The sequence below is a fragment of the Myxocyprinus asiaticus genome, chromosome 2 (assembly GCF_019703515.2).
Source record: "Myxocyprinus asiaticus isolate MX2 ecotype Aquarium Trade chromosome 2, UBuf_Myxa_2, whole genome shotgun sequence".
NCBI lineage: Eukaryota > Metazoa > Chordata > Actinopteri > Cypriniformes > Catostomidae > Myxocyprinus > Myxocyprinus asiaticus.
The window spans coordinates 50,483,870-50,511,411 of record NC_059345.1 but is presented as its reverse complement, the minus strand read 5'-3'; the positions used below and the strand labels follow the sequence as shown (position 1 = coordinate 50,511,411).

The 27,542-nt window shown below is 41.1% G+C and overlaps 1 protein-coding gene across 7 annotated transcripts in view; it reads left to right on the top strand.

The window, feature by feature from the left end:
- Positions 1 to 27,542, top strand: part of LOC127452152 (serine/threonine-protein kinase BRSK2) — a 225,569-nt gene that overhangs the window by 162,004 nt on the left and 36,023 nt on the right. For all 7 annotated transcript variants that reach the window (XM_051717442.1, XM_051717468.1, XM_051717435.1 and 4 more), the window contains exons 5-9: positions 7,756 to 7,872; positions 12,810 to 12,843; positions 12,946 to 13,014; positions 22,999 to 23,145; positions 26,576 to 26,607. In XM_051717442.1, the coding sequence (XP_051573402.1) occupies positions 7,756 to 7,872; positions 12,810 to 12,843; positions 12,946 to 13,014; positions 22,999 to 23,145; positions 26,576 to 26,607 (399 nt within the window). The remainder of the gene's footprint in view (positions 1 to 7,755; positions 7,873 to 12,809; positions 12,844 to 12,945; positions 13,015 to 22,998; positions 23,146 to 26,575; positions 26,608 to 27,542) is intronic.

Below are 27,542 nucleotides of genomic sequence, written 5' to 3'. Positions count from 1 at the left end.
TATGTTTTCCTTTGTAGTCCTGAACGTACTTTCATTTTAGAAGAAGTTCACTCTAACTTACTAAAATTGATGCTTTAATGTTTCTGTTTAAATGACCTCCCTGCACATTTCAGTCATTTTCACAACCATATCCTCTTCATATGCTAATATACTAATGCACTGAAGGGGCAGCCATTAACACAATATTTACATCTGTTTACCATGCACTTCAGCAAGTGCACAGTCTAATGAAGACTGCTGTGTGCTTCCAGCACAGCTCAGCTAGCTGATGGATGGTTTTGAAGGCCTCTCTCGATAGTTGATGGAAAGCACTGAATAAACAGCATAGCAGGGAGGCGCCACTCATTCTCTCCTCTGCTCGTTCACAGCCATTTTCCTCTCTGGAGTTTGAAAGCTCAACACAGCGAATGTGCTGGGCTGATAGCCCTCTGCTATTACTGCATTCAGAGCGATGAAATCATTGTTTTCTGGCCTCACTTTGAGGACAGGCAGAAAGGCCTGGCAGAGTCTGGACTGGACTGTCAGACTGATGAGTAACAAGCCAGTCAAATTCATCAGCCTTTTATCCTTGTCACAAGTGCTGTTAGGTACAAACGGTCGTTAAAGGGAGAAGAAAAGAGATAAAAATAGAGGGAGAGTTTAACCAAGTTGATTCACATTTAGAGTTGTCAACTTTAGCAGAGTAAAATTTCAGGACATTTTCAGGTTCTTTTTAAGATACTGTAAATTAGGGACACTTTCAGTTTCTTTTATACCACATTTGCCATTTGAGATTTAAGGTGGCAGGTGACAACTGACCATGCCACACTGTATATGCCTGTGGCTATGATTTTGTATGAAAAGAGTAATGGATTCAAGTGCTAAAATGCATTTGAGATGCAATTACTAACATACAACTTAATTGCATCTGTTGTAAAAATTAATGAATTTTAATGTCACACTAAAGTGTCACACAAAGTGTCCATGTAACATAGCAGCAGCCAGTGGTGATATTTAGCAATTTGTTTTTCATTGAAATCGAATTTTTATAGCATTGACACTTATGTATATGATTCAAATGCAATAGCCTAAGTACCAAAGCTTTCTCAGCTGAAGGCTGAAGATGCTTAAAAATGGGACAAATTGCATCCAGTATGGATTAATACGGAATTAATAAGGAAAATATTATCACAGAACATGAATTTGATCCCTTAAACATGGGACGATTATGTATTTTACTGGACGGTTGGGAACAATACTGTTAATAACAATACAAATCTTAATCTTAATGTTTAAGTATCGGCCTGGAGCTAACGTAAGTAAAATCATGCAGGAGCCTTACTTGTGATGTGAGGCATGAAAAGCTTCACAAGTTCTGGCTGTATTGCATTATCTACTGCAAAGCATGTTTGCATATTTGATGGGAAATTGAAAGTTTCGCGGTATGCCTTTAATTAGGACTAGTGGTCAACCGATATATCGCAGAGTGCGATAAATCGGCAGATATTTTGTACAGTATCTGAAAATGATCGGCATTGGCCGAGAAATTTTCCTGTTTGGCCCATTAGTTTCTTAAGCCGCGATGGCACCGATGATATGCTTGCATATGGAGCCGTCTGAGACATTTAAATGACCAATCACAGTTTTTCTTGTTGTTTCATGCCAATGTGTTACCACAATAATAGACCAGTGTGAAACACAGTCTCAGTTAAACTGTCTGCATATCAGAGCCTCGACAGATGCGTATGAGCTCATGATGCTGCAGTGCTCGTGCATTTTTTTTTTCCATCTCTCTCTTCTCAACAGTTCACTGTAAATGTTAACTGTATTCTCTAATGATAAAAAGGCAAATATCAATGATACTTCTATCATATATTGTCTGCAAATATGCGGATATCTTGTTTAAACAGATTTAATTCACAAACATCAGTCTGTGGCACTCCAAGCAGGTGATCCGGGAAGAAGGGACTGTCTGCATCCTGCAAGACTACTACAAGGCACGCCCACTACAAGTATACTTCATATAACGGGTGAAATGCTGAAGGGTTGCAACCAACAGTTGGATGTTACATTCATACACTGATTGTTGTGTTTATTTGGAGTCCTGTAGCAACCTTACTCTTATACATATCCCAACCACTAAACCTAACCACAAAGATTAAAAATTGAATTTTGTAAAATTATAAAATATACCGCAATGTAAAAGTTCTGTTGAATACAATCAAATCTCTGGATCACTAGGTGGCGACAGTGAGGAGAAACGTGATGAAAATGAAAAGGAGAAGAGTCAAGATGCTGCTAAGCTAAAAGGCTAACCGGTCAGCTTGTGAGCTAACTGGAGAAAACAGAACAGAAAAATGTTCAATTTCATCATTTATAACTTTGGTTTAATAATATGATATGTAACATAACATTTAAAAGTTATTCTTTGTCATATTTACATAGTTAAGACACCATGAATCATACAGCGATTGCATTGGATTTTAAACGTTCTTTCAGCCAATAGAAACACTTTATAATTCAAGGGGGCATTACTTGGAGTGGGTGTGTCATATAGTGTGTGTTCTTTGTCGTCTTGGGGGACACAGACAGTTACACTTGGACCCAGGCCGAGTAAACTGGAAGCGCTAAATAGATTGCTGCTTTCTCTGGATCTGCACGAGAGTGATAGAGCAACTTCAAAGTAAAAGTGGTTCACGTGCACTATAAGTAAATGTCATATTCACTGTGCACTGTATGTTCAATTAAATTGATTTGGTCTTTTGTTAGAAAATGCGATTGTGCACATACCGTCCGTGGTTGCTGGACTACTGTGTTGTTCCTTCTTCCTAATGTATTACAATTTGTTTATGTGCAAACAGTTACTAAAATGGGAAGGCTAAACAGAAACCAGGAGAAACTGCTATCCACCATCTAAAACACACAAATCTTTTTTTTTTTTTTAAGATTTTAATTTTTATGGAGTAAAATTTTTTGTAAAAGTTTAAGTAAATATTATGCTAGTAATTTTTTTTAGCCAATTTTATTATGTCATTTACTATTATGATAAATTGTGTGATAAATCAGGATTATATCGACCTATCTGCCACCCTGCCCTCTGGATATTGGCATTGGCCATTTAAAAAAATTTATATCGGTTGACATCTAATTAAGACCATTATTTGCTCCATGCATTAGCAGTTAGACATTCTTTTTACTGCTCCATTGTGAATTAAATGACAAACATAGAAATTTGCAACGGAGTCATGAATAGTGTCACTAGGATTTGGAAAACCTCAGAGAAGAAAGTACAGAGCGCTAAACTTCAGTAAAGGTCACTTTTTATTTATTTAATTATTTATTTTTAAATTATACCGATACTGTACCCTACACATATTTGAAAAAAAAAAATATTTGTCTATTGAATTAAATTTCAAACATTTGTTCAGTATAGTTTAAAAGAAGATTTGCATACAGGATTTGTGATCACTTCTGAAGGAATCATTGAGACATCAGGGTGCAACAGTAAACTTACAGTGGGTAGGCTAGTTTTCTCCTCAAGGAGGGATTGTGTTTATTGGTTCCATGAACTGCTTCTGGTCAGGGAGGATAATAACCATCCATTCCTCACTACTCCCTACCTAAAGTGTAATGATGTAGGACCAAAGAGAAAGGGAAAATCTCATGTGCACCATAACTGGAGGGAAGTTTTTTTTTTTTTTTTTTAAAGCAGGTTGTGTAAAACTGATCAAATGAATATATATTAACCCATAAAAAATACCTAGTTGCCCTTTTCTCTAGATTGATCTCTCAATTGGTATGTTTGGGACATACTGTAGTGGGCATGTCTTGGTTACTGGTTTTACTGTATATTGCTGTATAGAACAGATATAGTAGTATCTTGTTTCAATACTGGCAGTTAGTGTTTGTCTTTAAGGCAATATTAGCACCCTCTGTGGACTAAATCCACAAAGGGTGCTTGAAGCTGCTCACATTACACATTGATGCCATCCAAGGGGCCATTCAGCCTGAACGCCCTCTTGCACTAAAAAAGCTAGAGGCAGCACAACGAATACAACAGAACATGGGTGTTTTTAAAAGTTTAACTTAACACAGCATCTGAAAAATGCAGAGCTCGTGGCACAACCGCCAAAGACATCTGTCTAGCTCATGTTCAAATAGAAAAACAATAATAAAAAAATAAAAAAAACGGCCTCTAACTCTGTACATTTATCATTAGAAATAACACATGATGTGGCTTCCTGAAGCAAAATGGTTTAACTGTTTGCTTTAGAAATTACTTACTGTTAGTCACTGTCATACTGCGTGGTATTTTTAGCAAGTTTATATAGCAAATTTAAAGGCTTCAGTGTTTGGTGTCTAGTTAAAGAGTTGATACCAGTAGATGGATTTATTTTGTAAAGATGTTTATGATTGTGCCTGAGCAATACTTTTTGTGCCTGATACCCTGGGATCAATCATTCAGTCCTGCTTTACCCAATCAGTCTCTAGCTGGCAGCTAATCATAAGAGACTCTCAATAAGCACACACTTGTATTGACTGGGACCCCCACACTGTCTTTCCATTACTGAGAGCTCCTCCTTCTTCTTGGTTGCCTTGGCATGGGAAAGATGACTCAGTCTCTGGGTAAAAGACAGTAACTTTATTGCTGGTCTGGGTTTAACCTTTGCAATAACTTGGTTATCGCTGGTTATTTACTCTTTTATAGCATGTGCTTCCCGCAGTCACATACACTTTCAGTGGAACTCATCTACGCTTAATGCCAATCAGTTGCTTGAACTCCAACATGTGGAGCCTTTTATTGATGAAAATGTGTGTAATTTGTTGGCTACACACTCTACAAGTAATGTGGTTATTGTGTCGACGTAATAGAGCCTGAGATCCAACTAAAGCATGTTGATAATAGTGCCAGTTACCAACAGAGAAATCCATAGCTGATTCACAGGAAGCAAAAAGAACCCTCTGAGTGTTCTTATCTCTTGATCAGGTAATTAGGTGCCTGGGCAGATGTTTTCATTTCACCAGTGTTCCCTATGGTTGCAGATGGTTGATGAGTTTCAAGAAGGGCTTTGGTTGCATCAGTGGAGTTATAGTTATTATGGCAAAGGTAGGGGAACAGTATTTCTGCTTCAAGTCACATTTCTATCCCACCAACAATAATTGGCCAGTTGTTGTTGCCAAACCATTCCTAATGACGAGCTTTAATAAATGATCATTGGCTCACAGGTTATGATCAGCCGTCTTTTGAAAAGATAGTTGAATTGTACAAGCTGTTTTTGATCTCCTGGGCCTAAAATGGTCTTGTGTTCCTTGATCACTTACCCGCTCAGGATGAAAGAGTCTTCACTTCTTGACATTGGCATAGAAAGCTCCAAATTTGTATCTTCAGATCAGAGGATTTCACTATGGTACAAGGAATCAACACGTTTCCCATGATGTCTGATCAAGAGATTTTGGGCTGAGTCCAATACTGGCAGCTTCTCTGTTTTCTTTACCCTTATGTTGTGTTTCAGTCATTTTGACCCGGATGACTTTTTTTCACTTATTTTATTTATTTATTTTTATTTTTTTTACTTAATCCAATTGGAATAAAATTCCTTGACTTTGTTCACATATGGTATCTGAAAACACACACACACACACACACGCACAATGTGGACCATTTTCTTTACATTTTATTGGTTTTGTTTCACTTTGTTACACCTGTTGTGTTCCAGGTCAAAAATTACCAGCCATTGGAAATTAATGGATTAGACTACAAAGTACAGAAGTGTTCAGGAGCATCCCAATCCTTTAGATGAGCACATATGTGGATGTGTGTTTGCACATACAAAGTCCTCGGACACGCACACACACACGCACGCACACACACACACACACGCACACACACACACACACACACGTGTTCAGCACCCTTTTGTGCATTGTCTTTTCATGTACACTCGTTGAGGAATATTTTAAGATCTAGTTACCATATTATGTTGTGTTTGGGCTTGTTTGAATTGAGATAGTCTGCTGTAAGTTATGATATGTCATTGTCTATGTTATATGTTTGTTTCAGGAAGTAATAAGGAAAGTCATGACAAAAGGCACTCCTGTTTATTATATTTATGTGTGTCATAAATGTGTACTCACTGCAGTTTGGCCTCTGAGTGAAACAAATTTGCTCATTTTATTTTGCTAATTGAGACCTTTCTAATGATTATAAAACACATGGCTTTATGCATCTTTATGTTTTTACCAACTCTGAATTTAATTGTTTAGATAACAAAATTTGCTATTATGAGAACAAAACAGTTCTAATTTTTCTGCAAATGAAAAATAATTATTTATGAATTGATAGGATCAGATATATGCATTGTTAAGTCCAGTTTCTAAGCTTTAAAATGACACCTATTTTGTTTAGATCAACAACTGGTTATTAATTTATTACAAAATTATTATTATTTAAAAACAAATTCTGCACGGAAATTGTTTTTATTCTTCTATAAAAAATATATTTTTAAAAAATATGTTAAATAAAGAAGTACAAAACCTGTCATAACTACTAAAAAAGAAGTTGACAAACATTTCTAATGCAATATCTTGGGATAATATATGCAATATGAGAGACTTGTTAACAATCTTAGGGGGCCGTTTATTTTTGACTGGGAACACAAAAGATGTTAGCACAAACGAACACAACACAAGCGTTAAACAATGAATAAAACATGTAGATAAGCAGCACGATGCAATACAATCATTACAGCACAAGAGTGAACAAAAAATCTGTAAAAACCTATATGCTCATTGGAGGTGGACACCCTAAACAAGTAGCCTACTGTACACCGATCAGCCACAACATTAAAACCACCTGCCTAATATTGTGTAGGCCCCCCTCGTGCTGCCAAAACAGCGCCAACCCGCATCTCAGAATAGCATTCTGAGATACTATTCTTCTCACCACAATTGTACAGAGCGGTTATCTGAGTTACCGTAGACTTTGTCAGTTCGAACCAGTCTGTCCATTCTCTATTGACCTCGCTCATCAACAAGGCATTTCCATCCAAAGAACTTCCGCTCACTGGATGTTTTTTGTTTTTGGCACCATTCTGAGTAAACTCTAGAGACTGTTGTGTGTGAAAATCCCAGGAGATCAGCAGTTACAGAAATACTCAAACCAGCCCATCTGGCACCAACAATCATGCCACAGTCTAAATCACTGATATCACATTTTTCCCCATTCTGATGGTTGATGTGAACATTAAACACTGAAGCTCCTGACACGTATCTGCATGATTTTATGCACTGCATTGCTGCCACACAATTGGCTGATTAGATAATCTCATGGATGTTTGTTGGTGCCTGATGGGCTGGTTTGAGTAATTTCTGTAACTGCTGATCTTCTGGGATTTTCAAGCACAACAGTCTCTAGAATTTACTCAGAATGGTGCCAAAAACAAAAAACATCCAGTGAGGGGCTGTTCTGTGGACAGAAATGCCTTGTTGATTAGAGAGATCAACAGAGAATAGCCAGACTAGTTCGAACTGACAAAATATAAGGTAACTCAGATAACCACTCTGTACAATTGTGGTGAGAAAAATAACATCTCAGAATGCTGTTCTGAGATGCGAGTTGGTGCTGTTTTGGCGGCACGAGGTGGACCTACACAATATCAGGCAGGTGGTTTTAATGTTGTGGCATATAGCAAGACACTCAAGAAAACTTGTATATTTTATGCATATTGATGGTTATTGTTTATACCTAAAGCATGTTGTTTCCAATGTTGTTCGCAGCCACAGAGACCTAAAGCCAGAGAATTTGCTGCTGGATGAGAAGAATAACATCAGGATAGCAGACTTTGGGATGGCTTCTCTACAGGTTGGAGACAATCTCTTAGAAACAAGCTGTGGGTGAGTCATACTCCATCTTTCTTCTACAATTACTGAGAATATACATCAAAAAATTTTTTTAAACAATATCTAGAATGGCGGTATGACAGTATATACTGTATTGTGCAATGGTAGATATGTGTCAGCTGGTAGAGATACTTTTTATGCAGCAATAGATATATTTGCATGGCTTATAGTTGCAGGACAACTTTGGAGCAATGTGAAAATACAGAGCAAGGTGTTTCCTGGATGTTTAATCTCTACAACAAAGTGGAGTGTTGTTGTTTATGATTACCAAGCAATGTTGCAACTCGCTGCATTAATATAGAATTCAAAATTATGTGCGGTCACAGGTGTGTGTACAGTATATCATCTATTTCACGACCATCCAGTCAGAATTTAGAGTCAGAAATATCAATTGTTTCTCCCCAGTTTGGCATGCCCAATTCCCACTGCTTACTAGGTCCTCGTGGTGGTGCGGCTACTCACCTCAATCTGGGTGGTGGAGGACAAGTCTCAGTTGCCTCCACTTCTAAGATAGTTAGCCCACGCATCTTGTAACGTGGCTCGCCGTGCACCGTGGAGACTCATAGCATGTGGAGGCTCATGCTATTCTCCACGATCCACGCACAACTTACCACGCGCCCCATTGAGAGCGAGAACCACTAATCGTGACCACGAGGAGGTTACGCCATGCGACTCTACCCTTCCTAGCAACCGGGCCAATTTGGTTGCTTAGGTGACCTGTCTGGAGTCACTCAGCACACCCTGGATTCGAACTCGCGACTCCAGGGGTGGTAGTCAGCATCAAAACTCACTGAGCTACCCAGGCCACAGAAATATCCATTTTATAAGATTAGCTTAACTGTTTTGAGACTTTTGTTTTATGTGAAGCTTATGTAAAGTTTTGCACTGATGCCAGACTTAATTTGTAATGAATAATGTTATATTAATTTTTTGTTTCATATCCACAATGTTTCAAATAAAAAGAGAAAATATTCAAATTATATAAAGGTCCTTTCATTTGTAACATATTTAATTCACTGAAGTACCAAATATTAGGTATTATTACATTGTTATTAAAATGTCAAACATTTTTAATAAAAATAAGTATACTGTGATATATTCCATTACCGTGATATAGAATTACTCATACTGTGATATAAGATTTTATTTGTATTGCTCACCCGTTTCTGAAACTTAAATACAATGTAGGAATGTTTGTATTTCTTGATTGGGTATAGTTTTATTTAATTTGGCTAAATCCATTGCAGCTAAATGTAACATTTAATTTTGTTCAGATCAAAATATGAATCAAAGCATTAGTTTAGGCATAGACAGATAAGTCTCCCTTACGGAAATGAAGGTGCTGTAAAAATGGCATGTTTTTAAAAAACAGAAAGGTCCATCATTGAGATGTGCTGAATACTTTTCAGTGTCTATCCCTAAGTCTGCTGACTCTAGGGCACTGCCTGAACTCTTGCTATTAGTGAAAAATATGAACATGAAGGCCTGACCTTACTTTGGCTTTTATAGGCACTGTGTATGTGGAATGAAAGGCACCATTATTAATAAAAAGAGGGAGAAAGGTGCCACAGAGCAGAGCATAATCAAGACTTTAATATCTGCCCAAGAGACCAAACTGTAGCCTTGACTTCTTGAATCCTAGTGCTTCTCCAGTGAGCAATGACTAAAATTAGTGCCAAGGTTTTGATGCTTTCCTTCGACAGAGGCATGCTGTAATTATTGATTGTGACTTTCCCATTTCTAAGCACAGATATGACACTTTTTAATTAAACACATTCATCTTTAGCCCCCTTGAATGCTGTCTGAGTGACACAGATATATTCTGTTTACTACAGTTAATGAACTCCAATTGAATATGAAAGGGCCAGACCCCTCACATATGAACACAATGATGTAGGAAGACCAAGTCATATCTTTGTGCCAGGCATTCATTCATTTGTATTTGTGCCTCATTCCTTCCCTAGTGGATGGATTGACCCATTTTTTAAATAGCTGTAGTTCTGAAAAATCTTGCAATGTTCTCAACCCAATGGTAATTTTGGGAGAAGGAGTCATTATATAAATAGTGTTAAGGCTGCTTGGAAATCCAGTAAATTTAATTCGATTCTCTCAGAACCTAGAGAAAAAATATTAAATCTTTCAAGTCAAGTGAAACTAGTTTATGCCTCAATACAATGCAAACCAGATTTCCTGGTACCACTGGTCATATATGGATCATTGCCCAATATCCCTTAAGCTTGCAAGTTTGATAGTAGCATCAAAGAAAGCTGGCTTTGCTGTTTCTTGTTCCCTGAGGCATAAAAGCAAGAAACAGCATATTTCCAAACTGACTAGCACTAGGTATGGGCAGATGAGCTTAGAGTAAAAATAAATAAATAAATAAAACGTGCTAATGTAGTGAAAAGGAGAGTCAATTTTAGTGTTTTTGACTCTTTGAACAGCTCCCCTCAAGTCAGACCAACAGCACTTGAGGAATAACAAAGAAATACCTCCCACAAACCATGAGCCACATCTCATCTAAATGAGTAATTTCTCTCCATCAGGGTCTTTTCACAACAATTAATCACCCCCTGTGGCTTCCCTGATTTGTCATATCAATCCTTCCTCATGTTCACATCATAGGGGATATACACACCACACTTACAGAAATCAGGCTTCTTTATGACTTATTTCATTGCTGGAACTTTGACATTGACTTTTGATGTAGTAAAGTATTTCAGATTATTAGGTCTAAAGTACACAGTTGAGTAAAATAATAAAATAATTATATATATATATATATATATATATATATATATATATATATATATGTGGGATATTTGTAAATGTCTGTTTTGTAGCTTCTGAATGGCAGTACTAAATACAAAATATGACAAAGACAAAATAATAACTGAATTTACACAAGTGATCCTGTTCAGAAGTTTACATCCACTTACATTTATGCATTTGGCAGATGCTTTTATCCAAAGCGACTTACAGAGACTTATTCCAGGGAGAATCCCCTTGGAGCAACCTGGAGTTAAGTGACTTGCTCAAGGACACAATGGTGGTGGCTGTGGGGATCGAAACAGCAAACTTCTGAGTACCTTCTGATTACCAGTTCAGTGCTTTAGCCCACTACGCCACCACCACTCCATCCGCTTGGATCTTAATATAGTGTGTTGCCTTCTTGAGCATCAATAAATGTTTGCACCTTTTGAAATAGTTGTGTACAGTATGAGTCCCTCAGTTTTACAAAAAGTTGCAAAATTTGGATCTAAAGTCACAGTTGGGAAGGAGTTAGAAGATGCTGGGAAACCAAAGAACATACAGTACCAGGAGGACTTTTCTTAACAACAACTCATGCACAAATATTACAAAACATACAAACAGTAATTGATCATCGATGAAGCAGCACACCATATTAGGAACCAAGGAGATGTAAACTTTTGAACAGGATAATTTATGTATAATCAGGTATTTTTTGTCTTGTAGAATATATTTACATTTCTGTTACGTCAAATAGCTTCATCAGGGAAGTACTAAATGTTAAAAAAATAATTATGGTCCCTCCTGCATATTTTTATTTATTTGTTTCAAATGACATCTTGACGATTCTTCAAGAGGGATGCATACTTATGCACTCAACTGTAAATCTGTTTAAAGTGCATCACATTTCCATTATGGTCTTGTGACAAGAAAATAAACATTTTGACTTTTAGAGGGTAGTTTTATAAGGTCATCATAGCAATTAACTAAATGTCCACTCACAAGAGATATGTTTCTAAAGGGTAGACCAAATGCTTTATTGCTATAGATTTATATACTTTAAGGGATAGTTCACCCCAAAATTAAAGCTCTCTCATTATTTACTCACCCTCATGCCATCCCAGATTTGTATGACTTTCTTTCTTCTGCTGAACACAGAGATTTTTAGAAAAATATTTCAGCTCTGTAGTTCCTTATAATGCAAGCGAATGGTGACCAGAATTTGAAGGCAGCATAAAAGTAATCCATATGACTCCAGTGGTTTAATCCATGTCTTCGGAAGCAAATTGATAAGTGTGGGTGAGAAACGGATCAATAAAGTCCTTTTTTACTATCAATCTACACTTTCACTTTTGCATTCTTCTTCTTTTGATTTTAGCGATTCACATTCTTCGTACATATCGACACCTACTGGGAAGGGAGGATAATTTTTTAGTAAAAAAGGACTTAAATATTGATCTGTTTCTCACCCACATTTATCATATCACTTCTGAAGATATGGATTAAACCACTGGAGTCTTATGGATTACGTTTATGCTGCATTTATGTGCATTTTGGAGCTTCACAATTTTGGTCACCATTCACTTGCGTTGTGAGGACCTACAAAGCTGAAAAATAATTCTAAAAATCTTCGATTGTGTTCAGCAGAAGAAAGAAAGTCATACACATCTATGATGGCATGAGGGTGAGTAGATGATGAGAGAATTTTCATTATAGGGTTAACTATCCCTTTAATAATAACTATTTAATACCTAAATAATTTTGTACTATAGTTATACAATTGATATGTGTTTGTGTTGCTCCAGTGAAACCACTGGAGAGTACCGTCTGATGATGTGCCATGCCATTAGAATACATTAAAAATGTCAAATTATTTCAGGCCTGAGTTACGCACTCCCAGCAGAAAGTCCTAAAAATATAATTATTGGATCTTTTGACATCGGCAGACATTGGGTAGGCCTCTTTGTTCAAAAAGATGGTAAAGGTTCTAATGCAAACCACAAGTGTTATTATTACTTATTGCTGGTATGTATCTATGTATAGATGTTCAGACAGTATTAGTGCAATGCTTTTTCAAATTGAATATACCTCATTATTATACTGTATAAGCCTACTAATGAGTGTGTTTATCAAGGTTGGAAAATCATGATGATTAAATATTGTCCTCTTTTTTTTATTTTTAGATCCCCTCATTACGCCTGCCCAGAGGTTATAAGGGTAAGCATGTGCTCATAATGGCGTCTCTCATAATTGTGCCACCTGTACTGTCTCTGTTCTCGTCCTCTCTGCTTCTATCTTCTCTCTCTCTCTCTCTGACAGGGGGAGAAATATGATGGCAGAAAAGCTGATGTGTGGAGCTGCGGAGTCATTCTCTTTGCACTTTTAGTGGTGAGTGAAAGCTTTTTGTGCCAGAGGAAAAAAATTAGACTTCATTTTGTGTCGTATAATTCCACTGTAATTTACTACACGGGGAAAAAAAATAGTTAGTTTTGCGTAAATTTAATTATGGACATTGGTTCCACATAATGAAAATGTGTTTCCTTAATATGAAATTAAAATGTATGCTCTACTTAAATGTTTTCTGTTGCATAAACCCAAAGGAATTAATCTAATTTAAATTAGCTAGCTAGCAACAATACACATTAGCATATTATAGATATCTTTTTTTTCAGTATGACAAGGATGATGCTGTTGAGGGTCTACTGATCCTCAATCAGTCTGTATGCTGATGATTCTTCAGTCTTTGCTTCACGATTAAAGCAATATTCACATATTGATTAGCAAAGCACAATGTTGTAAGTCACCCATCCTCGACCTAACCATAGGCTTCACTCATCTCCACAATGGTAACCTCTGAAAAACTTGAGAAACTTCTCTAAATCCCAACATAACAGAACATTAAACACTTACAAGTCTTCTACTTCTTTAATTTTGTGTAGAAATACATTAGAAACACTTAACACTTAATTCCCAATCCAGTCTCATGCAAAGCATGCTGGGAAATGTAAATCCCTGGCCCGTTTCAGATATACTTTGATGCAACAAATCTTTTTCACATAGTCCCAACACAATTGGATTAAGTAAACATAGCTCCCTATCTGTCACTCACTCGACGTTGTGTCGATATAGTGACACTAGAGGTCACTTTTGGGAGCCCGAGACACCTCTGGTCTTTGATAAAAGGCCAATGAAAATTGGCGAGTGGTATTTGCATACCGCTCCCCTGGACATACAGGTATAAAAGGAGCTGGTATGTAACCACTCATTCAGATTTTCTCTTCGGAGCCGAACGGTCATGCTCATTGAGCTGAATTCCCACGACTGTTCATTCACCTCTGCTGGATCTGACGGCGCATTTCAGCGGTTCTCCCCCCCCTGCACTGGTGCACTGCAATGCCCCTGGGCGCTTCGGCAGAAATAAAAGAGTATATTTCTCTAAAAGAGTATATTTATCTAAAAGAGTATATTTCTCTAAAAGAGTGGCACACACGGAATGTCTTTTTAAAGACGCGTCTTTTTAAAGATGCCTTTCCGATTGTGTGTTATTCCTGGTTGCTCTCGTTATCGCTCGCCTTCTGACGGTCACGATCACTGCCTTTCGTGTCTGGGCACTGCTCACGCAGAGACAGCGTTTGTGGATGGTCATGTACTCATTGCGAGGACGTTTCCATGGCAATGATGCGGTCGCGGCTCGCCTTCGTAAGAAAGCAAGCCACCCCAGAGGCTCCCCGCCTCGGTCCTTTTACCCACGGGTATGAGGTCAGCGCGGCTAGCACTGGGGGTGATTTGGGGACCCCAATGGGACCGCCTCCGCTGGGTATCCCCCCGCGGACCTCCCATTCCCCAGCACGCTCGTCTGCCTCGATCGGGCTTCTGGATGAGTCTGCCGGCTCGTCTCGCAGCAAGTTCGACCTCTTATTCGGAGCCCGCGAAAGTGATGAGCTCTCGAGCGCAGCGTCGGAGAGCGGGCTCGTCCAGTCGGACACGGAAGCCTCAGCTGGGCTCCTCCCTTCATGGATGATTGCCCAGTCACAGGCTGACGCGGAGATGACGACATGCTTTTCCCGAGTGGAACCCTCCACTCTTCCCTGAACCCTCGCGGCTCGATGATTGGTTCCTGGGCTCGCGGCGCCGCTCAAAGCCACTACCCGCCCCCATTTCTTTCTTCCCGGAAGTGCATGAAGAGCTGACAAGGTTGTGGGAGGCACTTTTTTACTGCCCGGTCCCGATCTTTTCAGCTTCCCCGCCCTCACTACCCTCGATGGTGGGGCGGCCAAGGGCTATTCGGCAATCCCCCGGTGGATAAAGGCGCTCGCAGTGCACCTATGCCCGAAGAGTGCCTCCACCTGGCTTGGGTGCCCAAAGCCCCCGTCCAAGGCCTGTAGGTTTACATCGTCTCTGACGGCCAAGGCCTATGGTGCCGCTGGACAAGCTGCCTCCGCCCTGCATGCCATGGCTCTCCTGCAAGTCCGCCAAGGCGCTAAAGGAACTGCACGAGGGTAGTTCCGCCCTGGGATTGATGCAGGTGCTGCGCTCGGCAACCGACCTCGCTCTCCGAGCGACAGAGGTCACGGCGCGTTCTCTCGGGCGGACGATGTCCACATTAGTGGTCCAGGAGCACAATCTTTGGCTCAACCTGGTCAAGATGGGTGAGGCCGACAGGACATGATTCCTTGCTGCCCCCATCTCCCAGGCTGGCCTATTCGGCAACACTTTCAAGGACTTTGCCCAGCAGTTCTCGACGGTGGAACAGTAGACGGAGGCATATCCTCACCCGGCGCGGCTCAAGATCCTGTACCCCAAGGGCATCCCCCTGCAGTGACTGCACCGGTTCCGCCGCAACCCGCCCCTTTGGCCTGGCCCCGGCATGGAGCCCACCGCAGGAAGCAGATGCCACTCGTCTCGCAGCCGCCCAGAACCCGTGAAAGGCTTCAAAGCGCCCTTGAGATGGGTGACCCAGGGATGACGAAACCCGCTGCTCTGGAGCTGGTAAGCAGACCTCTCCATCTTTGTTACCTTTACATTTAATTGTGCTGCATGCCCAAGTGGCTGCAGTATTCAAGAGTTCAGCAAGAGCGGTTTTCTTGTTCCCAGGATTACGTATCCGGTGTGCACGGCCGTCATCATGACCACCGTCCACCACTCTATTTGGCAGGTTTGGCGCTCCGCCCAGCTGTGGCACAAATCCGCCCCCGATGTGACAGTCTCCACTGGTCACGAGGACAGTCCTCTTCCTCCCCTGTCCCAGGCTGTTCCGGGGGTGGTCACAAGGAGCCAGGTAAGTGCTTCGATGTCCCTAGACTCAGCACGGTACATCCGACGATGTTGTCCCTTTGGTCCCCCTTGCGCGGAACTTGGACGCGTGGCTTGCGCTTTCCAATCCATCACGATGGCTGGTCCAGACCGTCCGACTCGGCTACACGATTCATTTCGCCAGGCGTCCGCCCAGGTTCAACAGTTTCCACTTCACCTTGGTGAAGGACGAAAACGCTGCTACCTTGCACGGAGATCGCTACCCTCCTACAGAAGGGCGCGATAGAACCTGTCCCTCCGGCCAAGATGAAGAAGGGGTTTTACAGCCCCTACTTCATCATACCGAAAAAAAAGGCGGTGGGTTGCGGCCAATCTTGGACCTGCGAGTATTGAACCGGGCTTTACACAGACTCCCGTTCAAGATGCGGACGCAAAAACGCATTCTGGCGAGCGTCTGGCATCAAGATTGGTTCGCGGCAGTAGACCTGAAGGACACGTACTTCCACGTCTCGATCCTTCCTGCGGTTTGCATTCGAGGGTCAGGCATATCAGTACAAGGTCCTCCCTTTCGGCCTGTCCCTGTCTCCTCGCACCTTCACGAAGGTCGCAGAGGCAGCCATTGCCCCGCTAAGGGAGGTGGGCATTCGCATTTTCAACTATCTCGACGACTGGCTAATCTTAGCTCACTGTCGGGACATGTTGTGCACACACAGGGACTTGGTGCTCTCACACCTCAGCCGACTAGGGCTTCGGGTCAACTGGGAAAAGAGCAAGCTCCTCCGGTTCAGAGCATTTCTTTTCTCGGTTTGGAGTTGGACTCAGTCTCTTTGACAGCGCGCCTCACGAACGAGCGCGCCCAGTCGGTGTTGGTCTGAAGGCGTTCAAACAGAAAACAGCGGTTCCACTGAAACTTTTTCAGAGGCTCCTGGGGCATATGGCATCCTCAACGGTGGCCACCCCGCTCGGGTTGATGCATATGAGACCGCTTCAGCACTGGCTTCAGACTCGAGTCCCGAGATGGGCATGGCGCTGCAGTCATCACGCCGGTCTGTCACCATCTTTTCAGCCCTTGGCCCGACCTCTCGTTTCTACCTGCAGGTGTTCCCCTAGAACTGGTCTCCAGGCTCGTCGTGGTCACCACGGACGCCTCCAAAACGGGCTGGAGCACTGTTTGCAACGGGCATGCAGCCGCCGGCTTGTAGACGGGCCCGCGACTGCATTGGCACATCAACTGCCTCGAGTTGTTGGCAATTCTGCTCACCCTGCGGAGGTTTCGGCCGTTGATCCAGGGCAAGCACGTGTTAGTTCAGACAGACAACACGGCAACGGTAGCATATGTCAACCGCCAAGGCGGTCTGCACTCTCATTGTATGTCACAACTCGCCCGCCGTCTCCTCCTCTGGAGTCAGCAGCACTTCAAGTCACTGCGAGCCACTCACATCCCAGGCAACCTCAACACTACAGCAGACATGCTGTCATGACAGGTTACCCTCAGGGGAGAGTGGAGACTCCACCCTCAGGTGGTCCAGCTGATTTGGAGTCGATTCAGACAGGCACAGGTGCACCTGTTCGCCTCCCAAGAATCCTCCCCACTGCCCGCTCTGGTATGCCCTGACCGAGGCCCCCCTCGCCATAAACGCGCTGGCACACAGCTGGCCCCCTGGCATGCGCAAATATGCATTTCCCCCAGTGAGGCTACTTGCACAGACCAGGGAGGTCAGGGAGGATGAGGAGCAGGTCGTCCTGGTAGCACCCTACTGGCCCACCCAGACATGGTTCTCGGACCTCACGCTCCTCGCAACAGCCCCCCCCCGGCGAATTCCCCTGAGGAAGGACCTTCTTTCTCAGGGACGGGGCACCATCTGGCACCCGCGACCAGACCTCTAGAATCTCCATGTCTGGCCCCTAGACGGGACGCAGAAGACCTAAGCGGTTTACCATCTGCGGTGGTAGACATGATCACTCAGGCTAGGGCCCCCTCTACGAGGCGCCTGTATGCCTTTAAGTGGCGTCTGTTCGCTAAGTGGTGTTCTTCCCAACGGGAAGACCCCCAGAGATGCGTAGTTGGATCAGTGCTTCCATCCTGCAGGAGAGGTTGGAAGGGAGGCTGTCCCCTCCCACCTTGAAGGTGTACGTTGCCGCCATAGCAGCACACCACGACACAGGTGACGTTAAGTCCTTAGGGAAACATGACCTGATCATCAGGTTCCTAAGAGGCTGAATCCCCCCAGACCGCACCTCGTTCCCTCATCGGACCTCTCTGTAGTTCTTCAGGGTCTACAGAGAGCCCCCTTTGAGCCTTTGCAGTCAGCCGAGCTTAAGGCACTCTCCTTGAAGACTGCCCTCCTGACTACGCTCACTTCCATCAAGAGGGTAGGAGACCTGCAAGCGTTCTCTGTCAGTGAAACGTGCCTGGAGTTCTATGTGCCCAAGGTTCCCATGACCCCGTTTTGGGACCAGGTGGTGAACCTGCAAGCGCTGCCCCAGGAGGAGGCAGACCCAGCCCTGTTGTTGCTGTGTCCGGTGCGCGCTTTACGCATCTATTTGGATCGCATGCAGAGCTTTAGGATATCTGAGCAGCTCTTTGTCTGCGTTGGAGCACAGCAGAAAGGAAGCGCTGTATCCAAGCAGAGGATCACCCACTGGCTCATTGACGCCATAACTATGGCATATCACGCCCAGGACATGCCGCTCCCGGTAGGGCTACGAGCCCTGTCTACCAGGGGTGTAGCGGCCTCCTGGGCCCTGGCCAGGGGTGCCTCTCTAACAGACATTTGCAGAGCAGCAGGCTGGGCAACACCCAACACCCTTGTAAGGTTCTACAACCTCTGGGTGGAAACAGTTTCATCCCAGGTAGTGGCACGCAATACTAGCGGATAAGCCCGGGATAGCCGGCCGGGTGTATCGCTTGCACATAGCGCCTTCCACCTCCTTTTGAGCTGAAGACGTGCGCCATTAATTCCCAGTAGTGTTCACAAGTTTTGTTCCCTGGTTGACTTCCTCCAAGCCCTGTGGCAGTCGAGTCTTCGGAGAGGGTAGGTGCTCCGCATGTGGTGGTTCCCTGTAAGGCTAACCTCATGCGATATATATCTTCCGCTAATTCGTTTCCCTGTTGGCAAACTGCATCTTCCTTGGGCAGAGCCCCTCTGCCCCAGTCTCCATGTTTGTAGTAACTCCTCCCCCATTGGGTAGGATCTACCTTGAAGACTCTCCACATGGTCGGAAAGACGCAGTTCAGCCAATTGTGGCGTTTCGTATAGGGACCCCTAGGTCACTATATCAACACAACGTCAAGTGAGTTACAGATAGGGAACGTCATGGTTACTTGTGTAACCTCCGTTCCCTGATGGAGGGAACGAGACGTTGTGTCCCTCCTGCCACAACGCTGAACTACCCGCTGAAATGGCCGGACCTTATATCGGCTCCTCAGCATAAAACCTGAATGAGTGGTTGCATACCAGCTCCTTTTATACCCGTATGTCCGGGGGAGTGGCATGCAAATACCACTATTGGCCTTTTATCAAAGACTAGCGGTGTCTCGGGCTCCCAAGAGTGACCCCTAGTGTCACTACATCGACACAACGTCTCGTTCCCTCCATCAGGGAACAGAGGTTACACAAGTAACCATGACGTTGGATTGTACACAATGAAATTAAGTTGAGACCAAATACTAAATAATTGTGTTGGATTAACTCAGTTTAATTAAGTAAATTGAGAACCCCCCCCCCCCCCCAAAAAAATCATGTTGAGTGAACACTATCCGTTAAAGTCATTTCATATCAATGTAATCATATCACATTTTTATGACTGTTGAATTTTACACAATATAATTATGTTCTCCTCTCAAACATAAATGTATTAGGTTGATTTTAAGTGTACTGTTGTAGTATTTTCAATAGAGCTGCTTTCCATTTTTTTCAGTGTACAGACCCTTCTGCCCTTTCCATATAACAAATCTAATCCAAACATGATTCTTGTGCTAAAGCGTCTCTCGCAATGGAAGAAATCGCCTTGTGTCTGAATGAAAGTATGTTGGTGGATATGTGGACAAATCCAGACAAGGATATTTCATTGATGGCTAATCATCAGCTTAAGCAAGAATTGGGTTTTAAGAGAATCAAGGTGTTATACTGTCTCTGTAGTCTGAGTTCAAACGACTGACAGCACCAAAGCTGCACTACGTTTCCTCACTTTACTTCTGAATCATCCTTATATCAGACATGAATGAGATCAGCTCTTTTTATTCATCCTGTTGAATCTAATTTTATCTTCTTACCATTAAATATTTCAACTATGAAAGATTTCGAGTTCACAGTGGAGGGAATTATAGTATAATTTGAATGGCTTTGTCTTGTCAAACCTTTTAAGGTTTCTGTCTGCAAAAGGAAAATGTAGTGGATGCTAGCTGTAGTGGCGGTCCGTATCAAGTTGTTGACAGTGTAAGACCAAGCTGTTGATCAACTTGAGAGATTTCTTATCCATGCTTACTTCATTATCCAGTATCTAGTAACTGCAACAAATGGGACAAGCTTATAATTTAATCTTTCTCAAACCAGATGACAGCTCCTCTGATTCTGTGACAGCAGAAGGCTCGCTTTGAGTCTGGGTAATCAAGTTGGTCCCAGTGTAATTACTGCTCAAGACCATGAGCCCAACAGAATCACAACCCGTAAGAAAATCCCGCCCCAGTGAAATGGAAAAGCCGATTTGATTCCCTGTTCTCTTTTGTGTTTGTGTGCTCCATTATAACTACATCCCCCTCAAAAAACAATCAAATTATCCTTGCGTATCCAGGAAACCTTTTTCTTTGATCTTTCACTTCTCAAAGACCTTTCATTAGAGAATAAATATGCGAATAAATTATTTATCTTTTTTCCGTCCCTTAGTCCTTGCTAGATTTCACTAGATTATATAATCTATTACGTCGCCCTGTCGTCAGTCATGCTCGTGAATTTTTTGTGTCATTTATCAAGTGTTGACATCTCGGTAGTGTCAGGGCCCCTGATGAGTCTCTCTGATGTGAAAATGATTAAGTGTATCTGGCACAAAACAAAGCTAATTATCAAAGCGCAATCATCTCTCTTTGCCAGCCTTTTCTTTCTTTATTTTGTGGTCCGACTTCCACTGCTGTTATCCTTCATAAAACACTATCTAAACTGAAGTAGGGGTGCTCCCTCTCTGTCTCAACATTCATCACCTATTTCACCATTGTCTTTTGTTGGTTTGGATGCAACTTATACACCTGCCGTGAAATATCTATGCCATAGCTTTACAGCTTTATATATGCAGTGAAATAAATACTGTATATACTGTAAAGTAGGGCTGGGAAATTCAGCGTGTTAATGTCTGTGATTAATAGGGGTTCACTTCTTAAAACTTTACTAATGTTTTTCCCCTCTTCCTTTAGCTACAATTGGCATAGGTAAATTTCCATAAGGTATACGCTCAACTCGACTGCACATCCTAGCACAGAAACTGATTGTGTAGAGCAGTACAGGCTTATTCATTATGTGCAACGCATGTCTCGAGCATAATATGGGAGCAGATTTGCTGTACAGAGAATGAAGACTTCACCTGCAAGTGGTGAGCCAGGTGTGGGAGAGATACGGTCGTCTCTTCGCATCACCCGAAAACGCTCACTTACTGATATCTTAACCAGTGTCAAAAGCGAAACTGCGCGAGAGAGGCCCAGCGTGTGCACAATAGAGACTGAAAGGCAGCCAGAGAAAATTATAGTTTTAAACACATATTGTTTTAAAGCAGCTTTACAGAAAATTATGCTGTTACAGAAAATGCTGAAATGTCTTAAAGTCCTCATTGTGCGGTTTAAATGTATAAAGTGATTGAAAATCATGCCTTTAAAAAAATATTGTCTTTAGGCCCCAGCCTAAACTTCAGCATTCAGTTTGGTTTGTATATGTATGTATAGTGTCTAATAATGCACTGGAAATGTACACTTAAGTTTATCTTGCATGTAAAGTATGATATGAATTGAATCTGCCCGTTTGATTCTGTTATTAAAAATGTCCACTGGAAAACAGCAGAAGATTTTGCCCAACTTTTAATTACAGAATGTCCACTGATTTTATGGCATTTATACATGCATTTATATGTACCAAAGATTTATACCTGTAAAATGTATTTTATTTAATAACCTTAATAATCTTTAACATTTAAATAGTTAAAATTAATTATAACTAACCAATTTCTTTCAAGTTCTTTGAGACGACGTATAAAGTAAATATATTTATGATTATATTTTAAAATTTGTTTTAATGTACGATGCACCATGATTAATGGTGATTAATCACAGAAAACTGTGATTAATTAGTCAAAAAAAATTATCGATTCACAGCCCTAATATAAAGTAAATTTATGCTTTTTTGTATGTGTTTACACCGATCAGCCACAACATTAAAACCACCTGTCTTATATTGTGTATGTGCCCTCATGCCACCAAAACAGCAACAGCCCACATCTCAGAATAGCATTCTGAGATGATATTCTGCTCATTACAGTTGTACAGAGCAGTTATCTGGGTTACCGTAGACTTTGTCAGTTTGAACCAATCTGGCCATTCTCTGTTGACCTCTCTCATCAACAAGGCATTTCCAACCGCAGAACTGCAGCTCACTGGATGTTTTTTTGTTTTTGGCACCATTCGGAGTAAATTCTAGAGACTGTTGTGCGTGAAAATCCCAGGAGATCAGCAGTTACAGAAATACTCAAACCAGCCTGTCTGGCGCCAACAATCATCCATGCGATTATCTAATCAGCCAATTGTGTGGCAGCAGTGCAGTGCATAAAATCATTCAGATACGGGTCAGGAGCTTCAGTTAATGTTCACATCAACCATCAGAATGGGGAAAAATTTGATCTCAGTGACCTTGGCATGATTGTTGGTGCCAGATGGGCTGGTTTGAGTATTTCTGGGATTTTCACACAACAGTCTCTAGAATTTACTACGAATGGTGCCAAAAACAAAAAACATCCAGTGAGCAGCAGTTCTGTGGATGGAAATGCCTTGTTGATGTGAGAGGTTACATTCACATTCATCCTTATTTATGTGGTTTAGGTAGAAAATATGTACTTTATTTAGTCTGTCTCTCTCTCTGTCAGGGTGCTTTGCCATTTGACGATGATAACCTGAGGAACTTGCTGGAGAAAGTGAAACTGGGGGTTTTCCACATGCCCCATTTCATTCCTCCAGAGTGTCAGAACCTGCTGAGGGGGATGATCGAGGTTGACGCCACCAAGCGACTCACGGTCAGTGTGAAGCATTCTTACGATGAGCTTTGTGACATCAATGAGCCCTTTTGCATTCTTATGGGTTTATATTATGTATACAAGTATTGTGTATATGCCTCTTTACTTTTTGACGTCAAAAGCAGAGAATAACCCGAGAATTTCCAATCTTATATAAACATGTTTTTCTTGAGTTGTCTGATTTTTGAAGAAGCTGATTTTTGGTAGTTATTTTACGTAGTCACGTATTGGTGTGCATGTACACGCACTCACTGACTCGTTAAGATCCAGACATTAGACAGTTTTATCTTAAGATAATATCATAATTTAAAGACCCCAAGCATGAAAACACTTGATGAGTGCAGTTTTCTGTCCTGTGTTGGCATTTTTTATTGAAACAGGAAGTTGGGGTGGGACATAATGAAAGGCTCAACCCCTTTTTTAAATAGCCAATAGGCTTTAGTTTCATCACAGCCATAAGCCACGATTTGCTACTTGCTGTTCGGTTGAAGGGGGAGGGACATTCTCAGTTTAGGGAGGATTTGATTGGACAAACATCTGGGTAGTGCAAGATGAGGCATCAATATTTTTGATTTCAAGAAAAAAAAAGACTGTAAGCATATATCTGTAAATTGTCAAGTACATTTTGTCAGTGTTTAGAAGAAGAGTAGTTAAGAAGGCATTAAAGCCACAAGTCTAATTTTAATTTCATGGTGTCTTTAAAACTTGCGAGGTGTCTGAGACTCCTGATTTCAATAGAGTTTAAAACAGATGATTATTTATTTATTCTTTTAATGGCTCACATGGTCTGGGGAGTCATGATTGGTGACATTGTTACATGTGCATTAAGCACACATTAATGGAGTATACATTAGCGTCTGCCAGCGGGAGGTCGTTAATCCCTTGACCGTTGAGATAATCACTTAATCTCCTAAATAACATTTGGCTTGTTTGAAATTATTGCTGGCAGTCGATAGGAAGGGCACACATGACCAAGGAAGTGACCAATGAGCTTTAGGCCAAAGTTCATTTCATGAAGAAGTTTTTCAGAGGATTGAAGCTAAATATTATTCTGCAGAAAAAGAATAGCATCCGATGGAACTGTGCATATGAAAGAGAGGCTCATTGCTCTTTGAAGCCAACATGCCTGTTTGTATAATAAATTATATTATATATTATAATTATTTTATATATTGATATATAATTTATAATTATATTATAATTTATGTTATAGATATAACATTTATGAAAATGCACTTAATAATAATTGTACTTATTATGTACTTAAAAATAATAATTGATTGTGATTGGTCAGTTGTGGCATTCTACAGTCAAATATTTTTTTATAAGATCTGTATTGATATTTACAAATTTTTTGGTCATACTTTATATAAGTTGTCTTTAATTACTATGTTCTAACACTAAAATACATACTATACATTTGACTTATTGTGTAACTACATGTTGTTCTGCAAAATTCTCACGAAATTCAAATTTGCTGCTACTGAGGTTGAGGTACAGGTAGGTTTAGGGGTAGGGTTAAGGTTTAGGTTAGGGTTTAAATTAGGGTAAGTGTTGGGGTAGGGTTAGGTTTTGGTTTAGGGGTTAAGGTTAACAGTGTAACTACAGATGTCGCAGGTACTTTAAATGTAAGTACAATGCAACAACACACATGTACACAATAAGTACATTGTATCAAATGCTTCAGAACATAGTAGTTAAGGACACCTAATATAAAGTGGGTTCAATTTTTTAAAGTCTATTTGTTTCATACAGAGTTTTCTCTCTTTCGGTGTCTCTTCGTCTCTCCTATTCCCTCGCAGCTACTTTTTTCATTGTTCTGCTCCAGAGCAAACCCCTTTTCCCTATAGCGTGATGGAATGACAAGGGTTTAGAAGCTTGTCCTAATTCCAACCCTTTGAAATGCTCCTGTTTCTTTTGGCTTCCCAGAGAAAACCGATAGCTGTCTTCTCTGCCCACATCTCTATGATTGAAAATATTAGCTCTCTCCTAGGAGCTATCCAAACATAGCCTATTTCCTCTGTGGTTAGTCAATGATTCAAAAGAGATCTTTCCAATGACTCCAGAGTGGGAAGGAAGTACAGTAGATGCTGCAGCTGACTTATTGCAATTTGCAATAATATCTGGTGTCCAGTTAAAAAAGGATCCAACAGAGTATTGCTAAGCACTAAGTACCACAGTGGGGGAAAGCCCAAAACACTCTCACGGCAAAATTGTCAGGATTCATACGACATTTCTAAATTTGGCTAATTTGTATGATATCGTTTGAATTCCTACGACTTTCACTACAGCCAATGATGTCGCTGGACATCGTTTCCATCTAATACACGACAATTACAGCTTCCTATCATGTTTACACAATCTAATGATGCGAACAACATCGTGCAAGACCATACGAAATAGCCAACTTGTAAATTACATATGACTTTTCATGAGATCGGGTTGGAAAAGCCATATTTCAAAGTATTGCAATATTTTACCTCACAATACTGTATCTATATTTTCATGCCAAAAATCTATATTTCTTGTTAAAAATTTCACCTAAATATTTTTGAGGAAAAGGAAACCACCATGAATAGCAAGTATGTGAGAAGGAAAAATGTACTGTAGCATTAGGGCTGTGCTCAATTATTTCTATTTGGCTAAAATCCAAAATCAAAAGGAGCTGAGAATATAAGTCCAATGCAGTTGAATGAGAAACAAGTGAGTAAAAGAGTGCAAAATATCACATTTTCAAATACCTATTCTCAAAACTAAACACTGTAATAAAGAATCACAATATTATTGTATCGTAACCCAGATATTAATGTAGTTTTGTGTTTCCAGGTCCCTGCTGATTCACACCCCTACAAATTGAGAATGTATTATAATTCCTTGTTAAAAGACATTTACTATTTTCAGATTCAAACACAAGTAAAGGTTATTTGTTTGGACATTACAGTTAAATGCATTAATTCCGGATCAGGTCTAGTGCTTTTATGCAGTAGCTCTTGAAAAGATGTACACCAGTCAGATGTGATTTATTCTGTTGATTCTGTTGCTTACCACTATTACGAATTATCTCAGCTAGTCTTAAAGTTATCCCTGTAGATGTTACATGTACAAGCACAAAATCATTAGCTCTCCTGGGCCGCCATTGTTAATGGTGTTGTATTTGTATGATGGTCAAAGCTCTAAATAGCAGGCTGCTTTTATGCATGTCTTTCTAGCTTCTACAGTAAAATCTGGCGAGATCAGAAGATGTGACACAAAGGAGAGAGATTAGAGGCGGCCAGCAGGAAACTGCCTGATGTTCAGAGATGCTATTAATGTCATGCTCTGCTCTTTTTGTTTGGTTCTGTTGTAGTGTCCTCTCTGAAAGAAAGATTGTGTGATACTGTAATGATAAAAAATGTTTTAGCTTATGTGTTTTTTACGCTTCTCTTTACAGTTAGAACAGATACAGAAGCACACATGGTACATGTGAGTATAAATTTCATTTTTTGTTTGTGTTTGTACTGTTTTTTTATTTGAAACCTAACAAACCTCTTTTTTATATTTTGCTTAAAAATGTGCTTGTTCTATCTTTCTTTTAATAAATAATACTTGGTTTGATATTTTGTTTTTTTCAATGCAAAGACAAAGTGTTCAAATACTTTTTGGGTCCACTGTGTGTTTCCTGTATGTGTGTCTATATATATCACATTGCAAAAAATGAGAACATATTACCAAAGATGATAGGAATATTCTAGAGGTAGACCAGTGGTTAATAGGTGCTGATTTTTGGTACTATAGTTTTTTGGCAGAAATCTATGGCAATAGTTGCAGACAGGCTTTTTTTTAATTTTTATTCCACCATGTTATACTGTGTCAGCACTGGAGGATTCTACAGTTCTTATAACAGCAGCAGAAGTCAAATTAAAACAATCACTAACACTTTGTGGGAATTTACTGGATCTAAATTTTTCATCATTGACAACCGAGACGCGGAGGAGGCCTTGGCCGTGCCATGAGGGTGCACAGCCGGTGCTGAATCAGATGATCAGCGGGAGAGCGAGATAAAGGGGGGCCGGAGATGCCAGTTCGAGAGAGAGAGAGACGCACGCGGCCTTGCTGCATGTGTGGGTGTTCGTCTTATGGTTTATGTTTGTTTTATGTTGAGTTTTGCATTAAAACTTTATGTTGACTGTTCAGCCGGTTCCCGCCTCCTCCTTGCCCACTTTTACCTGTTACAGTGGTGCCGATACCCGTGAAGGAGGAGGGATGCGCTGTCGTGAAGTCCTCTCCGCTGCCGTTCGCCAGAGGAGCAGCCGCAGCTGTCTGCCTGGGGACGGAGGGGTCGCTGCTGGCTGCAGAGAGCCAGAGGAACCACTGCCGTCCGCCGAGAAGGGGAGGAGCAGTTCTGTCCGTCAGGGGTC